This window comes from Ochlerotatus camptorhynchus, unplaced genomic scaffold (assembly GCF_037179485.1).
Source record: "Ochlerotatus camptorhynchus isolate MF236.1 unplaced genomic scaffold, CSIRO-AGI_Acam_v1.1 ptg000556l, whole genome shotgun sequence".
Classification (NCBI taxonomy): Eukaryota; Metazoa; Arthropoda; class Insecta; order Diptera; family Culicidae; genus Ochlerotatus; species Ochlerotatus camptorhynchus.
The window spans coordinates 685498-703994 of NW_027041039.1; the positions used below are offsets into that span (position 1 = coordinate 685498).

Genomic DNA, 18497 nt, shown 5'->3' on the forward strand with positions numbered 1-18497 from the left:
CGGCCATGCTCAAATACAGTATGATCGAACGTGTTATCGGTATCTATTCATTTACACCACACTCCGTGAACACAAGCGTTGCTCATCGCAGCAACCGAACAATAGATCAGCGCGGTTACGGTCATACCGGGTAGCAAAGGGAAATGCGAGAGCACACCAAGAACCATTGCATCAGCAACTCGAGAACAAAACATTTGCTAAAACTTATTCAATCAAATTAAATTATCGCACACGGGACATAAATCCCGCCGCAAATTGCAATCAACGGTCCACAATAACACAGCCGGAAAACTCAGATCGCTCAAGAATCAAGTTTCAACTGCAAAATACAATATTTAATATAACCTATTTCTCTTGGTTGACCACCTTGCTAGCGCAGTGCTGTGGTTTATCGTTATCGCGACGTAGGTTGGATTCAATATCGAATCGAATTAGCAAAACGTTTTTTCAGTAACAGTTCATTACAATTGATAAATTAACCATAGATACATTATACAAAACATGCAATATGACAAACATGATACCGATCCAGGCTGCTCCTGGCATAGCAAATTATATAACCTGCATGTGGAAAAAATGCCTTCACATGGGTTGCCCGAAGTGGAACAGATATTAGGGGCAGCCTTGGGAACTGCCAGAATCGATTGATTTCCCAACAAACAATTCAGAGTCACAAATAAGCATGGCAAGGAAATGTATATTAGTATCTAATCAAACGATACTTGACATGGGGTACAAGCATATACAGCATCGCTATTTAAGGAAGAAATTTCCAAGTAACAATTCAAGCTGAACAGTAAGAACAGAAGCGGATTATTGGTTGATTTAAGGTATTCACAGCTGCTCATAACCTGGCTGAATTTTTAGTTGATTAGTAGTGCATGAACTAAAGACTGAAAAAGACTTATTTAAGCTTACTATTATTCAACAACAATGCGCTTCACATATTTTGATGGCCTGATAGAAGTATATCAATCTATTGTACTATATTGTTAATTTTCTTCAGTGTCACGCGTTGCACTTCCGGTATTTTATTTTATCTTAATTCACTGCCTAACTTCCTAATCCCAAGCAGCACCAGCAGTAGATAGAAGGAAGAGGAGTTTTTAAGGAATATATTCAGGTAGAAGTGGACTGTGACGACGTATTCCTGTGTTTTGCACTGAATTTTCAGACCACATTCCAAAAGTTTAATCCAATTATGGCACTATAATAGCATCAAAATAACCATAAAAAAAAAATCACACACTTGTTTGCTGCACTTGAAATTGAGAGGAATGTTTCACTGTCACCATTTGTTGTTTACAATTTTGTTTGCTGTATAATACTATTCCGGTTGCTATTATTCAACTTAAATTTGAGGTGTTTCAAGTCAATGACCGTACCTTTTGCCACACATATGGTTAAATGGTCCAATAGGTATGGTTGAGGCCTGTAAACCAGTGACTGCCGGTTCGAATCCCAAAATGCATAGGTAATATTAATACTTACAATAACAATATAAATATTTGATCCCAATTTGTCAGCATCAAGGTAAAGCTCTTCTATAATAATTATAACGGTCTTCCATGATTATTTTTTAATTAATACAAAAAGGATGAACAAGGTTAGAAAAAGATAATTATTTAATGCCTTAAAAAGCTTAGAATTGATATTACTATTAAGCATCCGGCTGATTAAAATCACCAGATTTACATGATTAAAAGCTAAACAAAGGTTAACTTGTTCTATGTACAACAATTACTCAAACTAATGCTGAATTAAAGTCGTTGAAAGAACAAATTGGTATCTGGAAACACCAAGTAGTTGAATGTTGTGGTTGAATAGATTCTCCGAATTTGTGTGAACAATGCCTGAACAGAAGTTATTCTTTAATTTTGTCGAACCTTTAAACGGAATCCCTTTATGAAGAGCTTTTTTGAGTGTGTTGATTTATTTCCTTTTAATTCTGTTATAACTGCTTATCTTTCTACAGATATACGCGTATTTCGTATACTGCTTGCATACTTCATTAGTGCCAAGTAGTGTTGAGTACAACACCAAAAATGGGGCCTCCCTTAGCTCGGTCGGTAAAGGCGCAGCTACAAAGCAAGACCATGCTGGAGATGGTTGGGTTCGATTCCCGGTCTTGTCTAGGAATTTTTCGAGTTGTAAAATTTCTCAACTTCTATGGATATAGAGTATGCTTATATTTGCCACACAATTATGCTAATGCAAAAATGGTACAGGCATCGAAAGCTCTCAATTAATAACTGTGGAAGTGCATAAGTAGAGAGCACGCAATAAGCTAATATGCGATAAGCAATAAGCTTGAAATGCGAAGAAGAAGTGTTTGGTACTTAGAACTGATGAAGTCTGCAAGTAGTAGACGAAATACACGTATCTGTTTAAAGATATGCAATTGTAATGGAATTAAAAGGAAATAAATCAACACACTCAAAAAAGCTCTTCACATAAATTATTAATAAAAATAGTACAAGAGTCATTAAACATGCAGTTGAATAAAATTGCCGTTTCTTCAATAGGCGATTGTTCGATGGGTTTTTACCTCCCAGTATTTGAAAATGTTATACCTTTGCAAATTAAATACGAATGTGGCCAAAACCAACTTTAAATAGCGTGTATTCGCTATTATTATTAAAACTATTATTAGATTCACGTGACGCATTTTATCTCCGACATAAAACATGAAACGTAAAGTAACATGTCTTGTAAAATTAAGTGTTCCGAAAGCGAAACATACGCAACTCGACGAAAAGACGACATTTCATATATCGTTTCTTTCAACTTATTCTTACGTCACTAGGCAGCTCTGTCGACACCAAAGTTCACATTATGAGTTTTTCGTAGTGTAAGTAGTTAGTGCAGCAGAAGGTGGTGACGATTCATGCTACCTTCAGCAATGGCGCTTGCAAACTTAATGGCAATTTTTGAGAAGCTTTGCCAGTATAAATCTTCAAATGCCTCATGAGGGTGAGAGGGACATAAAGAAACCAAATGATTATGCCCAGATATTGGAGGAACTTGGTGAGCAACAAAATTCACTTTAATAGGGATTTTTCCACAATAAATACAATTGGGGTGCGATTTTTTGGTGGTATTCTGCTCTATTTTTGATTCGTGAATGATTGCCTGGATTTGGGACAAGACTCATCAAAGTTTTTCCTCGCTTTAGGCAGTTCCTGATTGTTTGATATGTACTCTTAATGATCCAGTCATTATTAAGTTTTTCTTCCCAAAAGTTGGTACAAATGTTATAATTTATCATCTCGAATCAAACTTTTGCTTGTAACTCTTCGAAAATTTAACATTTTTTGGTGATTTTTTAGGGGAAACTATCAAATCAAAGAATACTATTTTTCACGGGTTAATGAACAAACTTTTGCCCCATCTTATTCCAAATGTTTCCTTATAAATCAAGAAATAAGTGCACCGATGACACCAGCAGATTCAGCTTGCACTTTAATCACAGTTTTGAGTTTTAAATTGCATCAAGAGCAATAATTTGCTCACAATGTTTGTGTCGAATTCCAGAACGAAGAAAGAGAACGCAGCAGCTTCTTTGAGACGCAAAATTTTCCACATTTTTAAACCGGTGCTGATACGCCATCGTCACTCAGCAAGCTTTATGTTGAGTTGAACTTTCAGTCTCACAATAACCTACAGCACCTTGACCACTGGTTGATCAAATATTGGATTTTTGTTTTTGATCCATTTGAAATGGAAGGAAGTGACTTCGTGTGAAACTTGTTGATTATGTAGAGCAATTATTCTTGAATCATCATCACATTCCATCTCCAGATTATTTTTGTAACTACAGTTAAAACTGTCCACAATTTCGATATACGCCGAGCCAATATTGAATCATAGAAATAAAGTAGATATCTATGTCCCATAGCTTTGCTTTTAATGTCAACACATTATCATTTATAATTACACCTTTTTGAAGTCTGCCGTGCTCAACAATTCCAATTCAAGTCAAGCTCTATTTTTTTTCTACAATCGAAACATACTGAATGCGTTATGAAACAGACAGATGAAACACAATTTCGACAAAACAGAAACTTATTTATTAGTCATCGTGATGGCGTGGTACAGCTATCTCATTCGACACACTGATTTCTTTTGAGACCATGTTAGTTTTCCGATCGCACTGGATGTCTTTCGAAGCCCTAAGTCGCACAAACTGTTACACCACACCACTCCTCTTGCAACGTTCGTCGCCGTTGTTGCTGTAGTTCATATTTAGGCTGACCGCGACGCATTTATTGCAGTCGGCCTAGGCGTTCTACATTCTCGCTGGAAACCACCTAAGTCGTAGCTCGTAGGCTAAGATTCGCATCACGATTCGTTGGGAGGAAAAATGTCGATCTGATAAATACCGACTCGGAAAGTGACTCGAGAGAAATAGAAGCGGCATTAGACTTGCGAGCAAGGTAATCCACAATTTGCTCGTTCAGGGTCATTTTGGTTGGATTCTGGTTTTTAGGTTACACGACATCATTCCAAGACGCGCGAGTTTGGAAATCACACATTGTCGTTTCACATGCGATTTATGAGTTCCACCACTAAATTACTTTTTTTATAATTGTTCTCCCTTGAGTCACATTAATTTTTACTAAACATTTTCTACCATAGTATCACTTGATCGTTAGCAATTAGGTACATTTGAAATACTCACTGGCGACGAGCACAAATCCTTGATTCTCTGTTCCGGCAGTGTATTCTTCTTCTCACGCACCAACAGAATGACTTCTTTCACTTCACTCGTTCTGTTGGGAAGAAATGTCCAGATGAAAAGAAAACATTTATAAGATCGATGAGTATCACTACAAACTTTTCCAACAGTCCTTTTCCCAACTAATTTGACAGATTGCTCCACACTCCCACACATTTCTCTTACCGTAGCAGCTTCTCAACCACGATTTTCCCGATAAATCCGGTACCACCGGTCACGAACACGACCTTGTCACGATAGAATGCACTAATGTTCGACATCTTGTCACTGTATTCAAATCCGTTATCGACTCTAAGAATCACCTGCTTGCTTGCTATGACACAACGTTACCGCGTATGGTATGTTCAAAGCCCTACGAGCTACCCAAGATCCGTCTCGGTTGAGGTGCAACACGATTCTGAACCACTCGAGCTGAAGCTGTTGATCCACTGAGCTTACTAACCCCCTGGTCCTTGGTGGTAGCTAGCAGATAGTAAGTCACTCATGAAAGCCCAGAGAAACAAAAAATAATCAAAACACCAATAGACTAGCGAGAAACCAGGAGGCAAAGATCGGAAGATACTGACACGCACACGTACGGTTCGTTCCTAGAGTGCGCGCACTGCCAAACGACGCGACGGTTGACCAACGAGTAAAAGTGTGCCCCAAGCACGATGCCACATTTATTCGCAAACCTCTGAATCTCTACGAACCTCGCTGAACGTGCAGAACAAAGCGCGCGCGATGTTGATATAGGCTCTAAAATTTGTGCTTCCAGATGCCCAGGTGGTGATCGTCTAGCGATCGTTTCGTCGCCTCGTCGGTTGGCGTGGTGGTAAGGAAGGCGATATAGCGCTGTAGCCGCAGCAAGGTGCTATATTTAAATGCGCTGCAATATTGCCAGATAAAACAGTGATATAAACATATGATTATAAACATATCTGGGGTTTTTATTTAGCGTATGCTATTCTTCGATACTGTTAGTATCAACGCTGTGCGATAGTTCATTGCTATGTGGGGGATGTGAAGTATGCTATCATTAAATAAATGTATTTCGTGCGTTGCGCAAATAGGGTTTATTTGAGATGATAGATTCTTTTCGTCGATTTCATTTTGAGTTACCATGGATAAGCGATCTAATGTTCAAAATAGTGCTGTAAAAGGTTGTTTGGCTAGCAAAAATGCAGTTCCACACCATATGACGATTCGATCTGACGCGATCTTGTCCGATTGCTGAAGATGCTAATTTCAAATAACAGACTAAAGTGGTAATTTTTATACGATAGATGAGGAGATGAAAGTATAGAGTTGATAGTTCCGTTACAGTACGGCACCATCCCTCTCCAACGGGGGAGTTTGGTAAAGAAAATGATCAAACCGATTTGTACCTTCCCAAAAAAGTTGTCCTTGATCGCTTTCTACTCTCTAAATACAATTTTCACACTGCCGTACTCTAACAGAACTATCAACTCTATACTTTCATCTCCTCATCTATCGTATTAAAATTACCACTTAAGTCTGTTATTTGAAATTAGCATCTTCAACTATGTAAACCGTTAACTTCACGCAGAAGTATTTCAAACAAATAGTTAAAGTAGGAAAATACTGTCAAATAATAAGAGTATTTTAAGAATCGGGTAACGTAAAGGAACCGGAAACCCTTTTCAAATGCCAGTTTTGAATCCAAGATGGTGGCTTTCAGTTACAGAAACACTTTAAAATACTGTCAAATACTGGATACCACTATCTTGGATTTCAAAATGGCATCAGACATGTTTTTCCGGTCCCTAAACGTCAAACCGATTTTAAAAATACCCATATTGCGGGGTAGTTGACAGCATTTCTACGCTTTTCTGTAACCGGAAGTGACCTTCTAGGATTTAAAAGTGGCGTCAAACATCGATTTCTGGTCCCTACACACCTCTCCGATTCCCAATATATGCGTATTGTGGGGGTATTTGACAGAGTTTTTCAAAACCCGGAAGCCACCATATTGAATTTCAAAATGGCTTCAGACATTGATTTCTGGTCCCTACACGTCACGCTGATTCCAAAAATACCCAAATTGTGAGATATTTGACAGAATTTCTAAGCTTTTCTGCAACCGGAAGCCACCCTCTTGGATTTCAAAATGGCGTCAGACATCGATTTACGGTCACTACTCTGATTAAATTACTTTTTTTTTGTCACTCTGATTAAAAAAAAATACCCATATTGTGGGGTATTTCACAGCATTTCCCAGTTTTCCAAAATCACAAAAAACTCATTTCTTTTGGAATTTGCTTCGTAAAAAAACCTCGTAAAAAGAGGGACGTAAATTGAATACTGCGTAAAAAAACTTCGTAACCGGAGGTAGTGTATTCAAAACTATGGATAGTTTATGACAACATTCACTCACAAGATGGCTTAAAACGAAAATGATCGAGTTGCGCCATCTAAATACTTATTATATAAAGGCATCTACAGATCCTGCTTATATACATGGTTTGCGTCTTGAGGAAAGTTGTAATTTTACCTAGTGTCTCACTTTCCAACAGGTGCTTCCAAAAATTTAGTATTTTGTAATCGTAAAATTGAACATATTTGTAGTTCTGTGGTGAACGTTTCAGCTCAATTGATCATAAGTTAACAAAGTTACATCATGTCGAAGTTGACCATTTTGTATGGAAATCGGCATGCGCTGCTATTATATTGAACACAACTGTAACTTCATGACTAGATAGCAGGCTTTCTTCACAGTAATAAGACTTATCCTAAGGTAAAGAGTTTGGTTTAAAATTCACTCACCAGGTGGCGCTAGTGTAACATTAATATTGAATTGTGTGGCCAAACCTGACATACTAGATAGAAGGTGTTGGGTAGAGGTTTTCAAATGGACAAGATCTATCCTAAGAAAAAATAATTTAGTTCAGAATTCTTACATCAGGCGGCGCTAGTGTGGCATTTATTTTAAATTCTTTGACCAAACTTATCATCTTTACTAGATAGAAGGTTCCTGACTCCGGCAAAGTTTTTCGGATGGGTAAGAAACATTTTATGGTAAAAAATTGTTCTGAATTCACTCACAAGGCTGCGCTAGTGTGACATTCATATTGAATTGTTTTCCCTAACCTAACATATGTACTAGATAGAAGGTTACCGTGTTGGGTAAAGTTGTTTAGATGGACAAGACCCATCCTAAGGTAATGTTTTAAGTTCAGAGTTCACACATTAAGTGGCGCTAGTGTGACATTCATTTTGAATTTATTGTCCTTACATAACATCTTGACTAGATAGACGGTTCCTGTCTGTGGCAAAGTTTTATGGTACATCTTAATAACCAACCAGGTAGCGCTAGTGTGACATTCATTTGAAAATGTTTGTCCTTACTTAATATATAAAAGATTTCCGCCTTAGGCAAATTTGTTTACATGTTATTTCTTCTTTGGTTTTTTTTTATTTCGTCGTTGCTTGGACCTTACGCCGGTTCTCAACTATTCTAGATGTACTTCAACAGTTGTTAATTGAGAACTTTCTAAGCCATATATGTATTAGTATACTGTTTGACAAGTATAATCATACTCTATGCCTAAGACCAGACCGGGAATTGAACCAAGCCGCTTCCAACATGATTTTGCTTTATAGCTGAGTCTTAACCGACTGAGCTCAGAGAGGATCCCACGAACAAGACCTATTTTTTTGGTAGCTCAGCTCAGAATTCACTCACCAGACGTCGCTAGTGTGAAATTCATTATTTATTGTTTTCTCTAACCATTGCTTGTATCATAACATGTTTGCTAAAGTACATTTGAAAATTTTATATTTTTTATCGGCATGGCATAAATGTAACGACATTTCTAAACTGTTTTTTTTTTCGACTAAGCTACATTTTCGCATATAATAGGAAACGAGACCCAGCTGTGTAAGCGACACAGTTTTGTATCGTTTGGGATTTTGCTGTTTCTTGACTAATTACCACATATATTTGAAGTTTGCTATATGGAGTCTCTAGCTCTAGCGAGCCCTGGGCAGTAAATTCCAAACTATGAACATATAATTGTTTTTAATGAACTTACAAACTTGGCCAACAGCAGAAACCTTCTATCAAGACAAGCTGTAAAGTAAAACCAAAAAAACTCGAAAAAACGGGAAGCAACAGTGTGAACTGATGAGTAAATTCTGCTCTAAACTGTCGAATATCGAAAAGGTCTAGCATGTATGAACAACTTTACCGAACACGGGAGCCTTCTATCTAGTCAAGATGTTAAGTAAGGACAAACAATTCAATATGAATGTCACACGAGGGCCAAATGGTGAGTAAATTCTGTTTGGAGCTTATTACCCAAAAAATAGATCTTGACCATCTGAACAACTTTGCTGAATACGGAAAATCTAGTCCATCTGAGGGCAAACAATTCAAAATTAAATGCTTGGTGAGTGAATTCTGAGCTGAACTCTTTACCTTAGAATAGGTCTTGGCCATCTGAACAACTTTACCTTGTATCAAGTCCATGTGTTCAGTTAGGATAAATATATAAAAATGAAAATCACACTAGTGCCACCTAGAGAGTGAATTTTGAGCTAAACTCTTTATCTTAGGATATATCTTGTACATCTGAACAAATTTTACGAAGACGGAAACCTTCTATCTAATCCATATATTAAGTTAGGGCAAACAATGAAAAAGGAATGTCACGCGAGCGTTGCCTGGTGAGTTCTTTCTGAGCTGAAGTCTTAACAATAAAATTGTTGTTGAGGAAAGGCAAAAATTTCAAAATGAATGTCACACTAGCGACACCTGATGTGTTAATTATGAACTAAACTCATTACCTTAGGATAGGTATTGTTCATCTAAACGACTTTCCCGAAGACGGTAACCTTCTATTATAGTTCATATGTTAGGTTAAGGCAATCAATTCAATATGAATGTCACACTAGCGCTGCCTTGTGAGTGAATTCTAAAATAAACTTTTAACCATAAAATATGTCTTATCCATTTGAACCACTTTGCCAAAGACGGAAACCTTATACCTAGTCAAGATGCTAGGTTAAGGCAATCAATTGAAAATGAATGTCATACTAGCGTTACCTGGTGAGTGAGCTCTGAACTCAACTCTTTACCTCAGGATAGGTATTGTCCATCTAAACAACTCTACCCTAGACGGGAACCTTTTATCTAGTACATATGTTAGTTTAGGGCATAGGTGTGAGTGAATTCTAAACTATGCTCTGTACCATATAATTGTCCATTTGAATAACTTTGCCGAAAACGGGAACCTTCTATCAAGTCAAGTTGTTAAGTTATGGCACACAATTCAAAAAGAAAGCGACACTTGCGTTACCTGTTGAGTGAATTCTGAACTAAACTCTTTACCTCACGATAGGTCATCCCATCTATGAGCAGGATCTGTAGATAGCGTTATATAATGTGTATTTAAGAAGGCGTGTGTATTTTCGTCTTAGCGCTATCTAGTTTCTACCATAGTTTTGAAGGCCTTCTATTCTTAAATATCTTTGCAGAAGTAATCTACATCCCAAATGGTTGGGATCTGAAGATATATACATCTATAACAAAAAAAAATGCCACTTCATGAGTTTATTTTTACAATGACACCTCTTCCCGAGCGATCCGCCCCTCCAAAAACAATCTGAAAATTTAAATAGATAGTCCACTAAATTTACTTTACAAATCATTTAAAATTTTAGAAATTCATTGAAATTTCGTTAAAATACGGCAATTCGAATTTGGAGTTAAATTGACCCCAACAGACAACGTAAGTATTTCAATAAAAAATTCCAATAAATATTTTTAAAAGATTTTTGGAGAAAATTTCTTCTGGTATTACAGAGCTTTGGTGAACGCACCTAGTCACGAAAGTATTAGTAAAATCCATCGAAAAATAGAAAAGTAACAGCCTTTCAAGGTTGCGTGGGGTCAAATTGACTCCAAGGTACAGCCAAAGGGTTAACATTATTTTCAACTCCTTTTAAGACAATCTGTACCTTTTCAGTTGTATTAATCTATGACATGTTATAAAACGGTGTTTTCCACTTTCTTGATAACAAACCACCGAAAACCTCATAAGAAACTGTTAATCACTGCGTGAAGAGACTCGATGTCCACGCTAATGTGGAAAGTTCAGACTCACTTCAAGAGCTTTAAAATTTCCATTAAGATATATTTTGTTTTGTTTTTTGAAAAGTTTTATAGTGGTATTAAGAAAGTAAGATACATGTTTAAATAACATTTAAAGATCAAAGCAAAAGAAAACTATTTTGGAAAATGTTGAATTCTAGGAAGTATAAAGAACACATCTATAAATCTAATATAAAACGTGGGATGTTTTCTGCATCATTTATAATACATTTATATAACAAGCCAATCTAATTATTTTTCTAAAATATATTTTATGTGTTACGTGGAAATTTTGTTATTTCATAGTTCAAATTAACGATTTTGCTCTACTCAGTTTACTCGATATAATCATCTAATTTCAGTTCAGTTGGTTGCCATCTCATATTGCACAGTTCATATTAGAATTACTAAAGGGCGAACACGAAAGTATTGCAACACTTACAACTGGATGTATTCCTACTAGGCATAGTATCTTTTTGAAGTGTATGAGGGATGGAAGAGCATAGCAGATATAGTGCGAAATAGGTTAGTGAAGCCATGGTCATCAAAAGAGGAAATTGATGAGGAGAATTGACTTTCACCCCTCTGCCCTTAATTCAGCTCTCGTCATAGTAATGAAAACTAGCATCGCACCGCTAGGTTACACTTTCTGGTTGCAATCCTGCTGTTCGACATCGACGAGGACCACCAAAAAAACATGAAATTACACTATTTCCTAGGGATGCTTAAAATTACAATTATTCGATTAACGATTAATCGTAAAGATTTTTCCAGCTATTAGATTAAATATTAATCGAATTTTCAATTATTCGAGCGCGTAACCGACATCCCCTCTTATTTGGACTCGTTTGATTTAGCACAGTAGAGAAAATAAATAATAGTACTAAGTTATCTGAACAGGCATAGAGAAGGACCATGACGTAAAACAGGATCATAAATTCGCCGAAAAAGTGTTAAGCGTCTTTCTGCTAAAGGCAAACATTTACCAATTTGTTGAGAGAAGGAGTTTAACGAGAAAAACTAAAAAGGGGAGGAGCTTTAGCTGGGTGGACACTGATGTTCTGCGGCCTTCCAACCTGTTGCAGAAACCAGTTCAACCCATGCTCCAGCAGCAGACGGGCCGAAATTGTTGCAAGTGCCCATTTATTGAAACTAAGGATATCATATTCTTCCAAAGCCTGTAAGCCTGTACTACCATCGGCCCTTTTCAGGGCCACCAAGATTTTCCAAAAGAGTTAAATTTCGGAACATGTTGAAATTAAAATTCATATCAAAAGGTTCTTTTCAGCGCAATCATAGTCATACTAAAGAGTATAACAGAGAGAACCCTGCTAAAATTCCTATTCCTACACAAAACACAAACTCCTGCTGCAGTTAGCAAATAACATTTGATATCTAAAACCACGTAGTCCTACGTCACCATTGCGTACAACCCCATAGAGCTGTTCCTTGTAGGTTTTATTTTAACGTCAAGATAATTAGATATTGATTGATTTCAAAACCGATAGCTAGCGGCACCGGTGGTGTAGTGGTAAGCGTGATTGCCTCTCACCCCAGCAGGGTTCAATCCCAGTCGGCGCCGCCGGGATGTTCTGAGGCATAACATCTCTGATCACGCCTTCCTTCGGAAGGGAAGTAAAGCCGTTGGTCCCCGGTTCATGAGTTGATGGGTCGATAGATAGGGTCCAGGTGTAGTAGGAGCTGTCTTCCTGGCGTCGGTAGCATTGGTGCTCAGCACGGAAAACAAGATCGACGGAAAACAAATCAAGGAAAAAAAACCGATAGTTTTCAGATGTGATTCATCGACCTAGTACCTAGTAGCATCACACGTGCAATTACGTAGAATTCACATTAAACACGTAAAGAATAGCTATATCTCAATGTTCGACAATTTTCATTCCACTGTTCCAAATTGGGTCCTGACCATCAGCCCAAAATTTGAACTCATTTATCTGACAGCTGACTGCGAACAAACATCTGAAGTTTATTTGGGAATGTCTATGGGAAAAGCAAATTTTGTGATCATATATTTTCATATCATAGGGGAAATTGCTCTAATATTGGCCTATGGATCTAAGATTGGGCCCATCGCTAAAAATCTGCTATTTATCAATTTTATCTGAATGAACGCGTCATTGGGACGGTACTTATGGATATATTTGGTCGCTATTGAAAATTTAGTCGATTGCTGAATTTATGTAAGGGCCCAAGTTAGAGGCATTTAGACCGACATTACATCCATTTCCCTTATCTAAGAACTTTATAAAAAAAGATAGATGTGCTTCTATAATATTGTCTTAGGTACAAGTTTGCTAAATACCACTTTTCGATTAAATATAAGAAACAAAATTTTTTCATGATTTAAGACAATGCTCAAACAATGGCTCACCGGGCGGCATTGCTGTCTCTGGCGCGTAGAATAGAACACAACAATCATGACTACTGTAATGGCGTAATGGCACACTGCAGTGTTGCCTGCAAAGCAGCTGCTTGATCATGCCTTAAGATTACCATTCTCTTCAAGAATTAATAACTATTTGATTTGACGTTTGGCTGAATACGATCTTCAGCAAAGATGTAGTAGAGAAAATTTCTCATAAGTAAATTTGTTGTTGTTGTTGTTCATTATTTAAGACATTTAACATCCAGCGGATGCATTCGTGTCTTCAAAAGTAAAAATAACGAACTTTCTCTCACAGTAATATGGAAAAAGGCTAGAAGTAGATGAACAAAAGTTTGGTTTTCCCATAATTATTTCCATATAAACTTCAAATGGTTTGTGCCAGGTCAGTTTCTTTCCAAATGAGATTAAATATTTGAAGGCTAATCAGTACTCGATTTGAAACCGTTTGAGCACTGTGGAGCAAAAAAAATTTATTTTGTATCAGTCTAGTAACAAGTGAACAGGGAAACCAGGAATCGTCCAGGAATTCTAAATCGCAGAAATAAGCACGTGCATTTCCATGAACTCATGGACGCGCATAGACTCTTGGACTTGATTCCCAAATCTCTGTTGTTTTTAAGAATTCTTCAAGTAATTTTAAGTTAATTTTGAATGAATTATAGGGAGAGTACCAAGTTATTCTGGAAAATATTTTCTATGTAGTTCTGGGACGCATTCTAAAGTAATTCCATGAGAATTTTAAAGAGCGGTCTGGAAAGAACTTTCAGGTTATTCTGAGGAAAACTCCATTACGATTGACAGGAAGATTATTGGTCCAATTTTAATTAGTATTTCAACTATGTTTTTAGAAGCACAGAAGAGAATAATGAAGCAAATTCCAATTAGAAAACCCCACGGGTATGGCATTCAGAGGATAGTTTCAAAAGGGAAACGAATTTAAAAAAAAAAAAGAATAATTCCAAGTGAATTCTAATTAAAGTTCCAAGGGAATCTTTTCTCAGGATTCACCACACCAAGAGAAATGAATTTTGAGCGTATGAAAAGTGAACGAAGAGATTCTAACAACAGTTCCAAAGGAGTACTAAGGATTCCGAAAAGATTTTCTAGAGAATCTCGAGAAAAGTCGAATGGACTAAATTCTAATACAATTTGCGAATTTTAAATAGAATTGCGGAAGGAAACTTCAATTAATTCTTGAAAAAAATCATTAATAATTCTAGGAGAATCTTAGAGTGATTTTTCCTAAAATTTGTTGGAGGGTTCTGTACACAATTTTTGGGCAGTTTTGAAGATAATGTAAAGGAATACCAGAGAGATTCTCACGTTCATTTTAGAGGAATCATCTAACTCTAAACTCTATAAAAGGGAATGATTCTAAGGATATTGATCATTCAAAAGAATTTTAAGTAGAATTATCAAAAGAAACTCCAGTGTCTTCATGGGAAAATTGTTAATAATTTCAAGAAAATCTTTAAGTGATTTTTTTTTTAATTTGTTGAAGTGTTCTGAATAGAATTTATGAAATGTTTAAAAGCTAACATAAAGGAATAACAGAGATAATATAAATTTTATTTAGGAAGAATAATTAAAAAAAATTTACATAAATTTTTGTAAGAAAACTTCATTGATATAGTGGGAAACTTAATGCATCAAAATAATTCAAAACGAATCTTACAGTGATTTTATCGATTTATTAATTTAAATAATTATTTGAATTAATATTTGTATTTTTCCTTGATTTGTTTTCCGTCGATCTTGTTTTCCGTGCTGAGCACCAATGCTACTGACGCCAGGGAGGCAGCTCCCACACCTTGACCCTACCTATCGACCCATCAACTCATGAACCAGGGACCAACGGCTTTACTTCCCTTCCGAAGGAAGGCGTGATCAGAAATGTTATGCCTCAGAACATCCCTACGGCGAATTAATATTTGTATCGGCCAAGACTCATGCTTGACGATGAACCCATGAATGTTTCCAGAAATATCTTTAGCATCGGCATGTTTCTTGGAATTCCTCACATGTTTGAATATTGACAATATCTATAAATAGCAGAAAAGTGCTAAAAGATCACTTCATGATCAGGATCGCATGATCTCATAGTTTTAATCGATCCATTACTAACCGGTTAAACGTTGTTACTTAGTGTAAAAATTGCAGCACTGGCTTTATACTCGATATAGTGGCAATAATCGGCTTCCAGTCTATGCTCTTGTGTATAACACGAATGAAGACAATCACGATCGTATCGTGAGAGTAACCGCAAATAGCATCGTGCACTCCGTGAGCACCTGTTATCTACTTCGCTCCATTGGGTTCGTCGATGACAACGATGACGGTGACGAAGGTTGGGTTTGCTTTTTTCTCCGTAAAACAAAGTTAGTTTGCTCTTTATCCAAAGCCACTCCAACTATTATGAGTTACGAATCGTCGTACATTATAAAAACACTCGTCGTACGTTCAATGTCGCTGACGACGGTCTTCTAATTGATCGGTTTTGTATTTGTTAGCATTGGCATTGTGTTGAACTAGGCGCTGAAGTGTTGTAGCACCCGTGTCGCACATATTTGCTCATTTGCTTTTAAAGCCAATCAACGCGATTAATTGATATTGTTTCTCTAATGAGGAATATGGGCAATGGATACTTTAATTTCTGGGTTTCTCTTTTGTGTAATAATTTTACAGTTCAAAGTTGTATTTCTCAAAGTTGAACTACCCACCAAAACCTGGTTTATAAATAGCCAAGCGCGTATCAGCTTCAGAATTCCCCAAAGTGGTTAAAACATTTCCATACACATCCTGCATTATATGTTATCCATTCCTTCAGTCGTTGACACCATACAGGGAAACGGGTCTTAAAAAATCGCAGCACGTTCTAAGGATGAATCGCGTCACTGTCTGGCGAACCCCTTTCGAAAGGTAGCACCACCTTATTCGAGAAATTCAAAAAAATCACCTGATCCATCTGAACGTGCTCGGGACAACCAGGTGACCAGGTGAATATCAATTAATCGTCCCATTCCCGATAATCAACGTACCGCCGGCCGGTAGCTACGCGGATTCACCACCCGGGCCCTGATGAGCTGTGAGAAGATAAAATTCAATCCCCAAACAATGCCGCATGCTTTGTCTTGGTCTTGGATGGATGCGGCAAACTAAATGTACCTATGACAGCAATACAAAGCAGTCACGGTATTCAAGCTGGCACTGGTGGCAGTCATTGAGGAATAAATGGAGTGATAGACCTGTGAACCGATGGATGAGCTATCCCATCAATAAGTTTAAACATGGTTCAAGTTAGTAAATTTTATCAATACATAATATGATAGGTAAATCGAAGGGTGGAAAACAAATTTTTATAAATATTTTCTCGACCTTCTCCAATTTGCATAAAACTTATCGTAATTGTTCGTTATGGGCAATCATTCTCATTTGTGCTAAAATTCGATAGTATTTTAATTTTGGTAACCATTTTTAACCATTTGGTAACCAGAAATGTCAACATGAATCGACAAGAATTTTGCTCGGGGCTTTTTCGGGTTTTTCCGTTCTGGTTAGCCAACCACAATCGGGGTTTTTATCTCTCTCAAATGAAAGTAGATAGCCATAAATTTTGAATGGTGGCTGAATCATAACGATTGATCATCGCATTGTCGAGAACCAGCCATGTCAACCATGAATCGACACGCTGTGTGCAGCTTTGGTACTTTGAGGAAGTTTTGATGGCTTGGGGTTCTGTCAGTTAAGCTCGTGATTTTGCCATCTCCGACCACTACGATGATCTTCCAAAGCATGCAAAATGACTACCGACTCGGAAGATTATCGTAGCCCGTCATGTGAAGTTTGATGAAATTCGTTTCCCATATGCTGCTTAACCGGATGAACCGTCCAAAGCTTCACTAGTCCTCGTCTTCCCGCTAGACAAGAAGAGGTAAATAATAGGAATTGTTCAGCGAGATACAACAGACGGTGGAGATCATTTCGAAGATGCAGATGATCGATTGTTCCAACATTCCGATGATGACACCGAAGCTCAACACGTTTAACCAACACCATCAGCGCTCCTATCGCATCCAGAACTCTACGAGTCCGACGGCTAGTTTGTTGGTTACAGAGCAACTTCTGGCAGTCCATGGTCCATAGATGTCTCACAAAATTACGATGAGATCACTACACGAGGCTCTCAAAGAAACCAAAGTTTGTCATTTGACGTCGTGTCCGAACGGTGAAACACCCCTGATATCCAAATGGGTGTATCGGTTAAAAAATGACAAGAACTGTAATCCGGTTCGCCACAAAACTCGGAGGGTTATCTTTTGCACTTAAGGCAAGCTTGGTCACAATTCTAATTGTTTAGGCTATAGAGTTCACCCCAAGTTTCATTTCCATTAAATGGATGTACTAACAGCCTTCTTGCATGGTCGCCTCAAGGAAACCCAGATGGATTTCCAGCTAATCCAGGACAAGTTTGTCGATTGACGAAGTCTTTGTATGGCTTGAAATACTCACCTCGATGTTGGAACGAGCGATTCAACACTACACAAGCTACACAATACTCAGGGTGGGTAAACATTACAACCCCATGCTGCCCACTGCTCTTTCGAATAGTATTGAGGTCCTTAACAACTGTGTAAAGTTTAAGTAAATTGAGTTATGATCTGAATTTGCGGGAGATTTTTAATTTTAAATGGAAAAATTCAAAAATTGCTCTTTTTTGACATTACCTCGGACTTAGATTGACAACTTTGTTTAGTGTTCACTCGGCTGTCGACAAAAGCAGGCCACTCTCGATGTGTGCTACGCGATCGTCTGTCTCGGCAGCAACCATTGTGTGGTCCTCCTCATTGTTCTTCATCAGCAGTTCTTTCGGTCGATGCGTCGTCGACTTTGGAAAGCAACCGTTTCGTGATGAGTGTGTGAGTGCTGACCACATTTTGCGTCCATTGCTGCAATGGACGCGCTCTGACCCTCGTTGGCGTACAACAATTTGCCATACAATGAAACTACTGGAAGCGGCTCCAGTTCTGATGGAGGAGGCTTTTTGGATAGCGGAAGATAAAGTGTTTATTGTGTTGTACCTTTTGACTATAGCTTTAAGATGTATTGTATAGTGACCAAGAATCCTCGGCTCTGTTAAGTTAATTCGGTTGAGCCTTATCAAATAAATTAATAAACAAAAAAAAAACAACTTTGTTGAAGGCTCCAAATTTATTTGACTTCTGTGTGTGTGTATGTGTGTGCTTGCCACACAATATACAAAT

The 18497-nt window shown here is 37.5% G+C and overlaps 2 protein-coding genes across 2 annotated transcripts in view; one reads left to right on the forward strand and one right to left on the reverse strand.

The window, feature by feature from the left end:
* The window catches only part of LOC135713470 (fatty acyl-CoA reductase wat-like), a 59649-nt gene extending 54172 nt beyond the window's left edge, over positions 1-5477 (reverse strand). The window contains exons 1-2 of the mRNA XM_065236595.1: positions 4904-5477; positions 4682-4772 (exon numbers count right to left, since the gene is read on the reverse strand). Coding sequence (XP_065092667.1) covers positions 4682-4772; positions 4904-4998 — 186 coding nt within the window. The 5' untranslated portion in view covers positions 4999-5477. The remainder of the gene's footprint in view (positions 1-4681; positions 4773-4903) is intronic.
* org-1 (optomotor-blind-related-gene-1) overlaps positions 1-18497 on the forward strand; it is a 259354-nt gene that overhangs the window by 79329 nt on the left and 161528 nt on the right. The window lies entirely within an intron of this gene.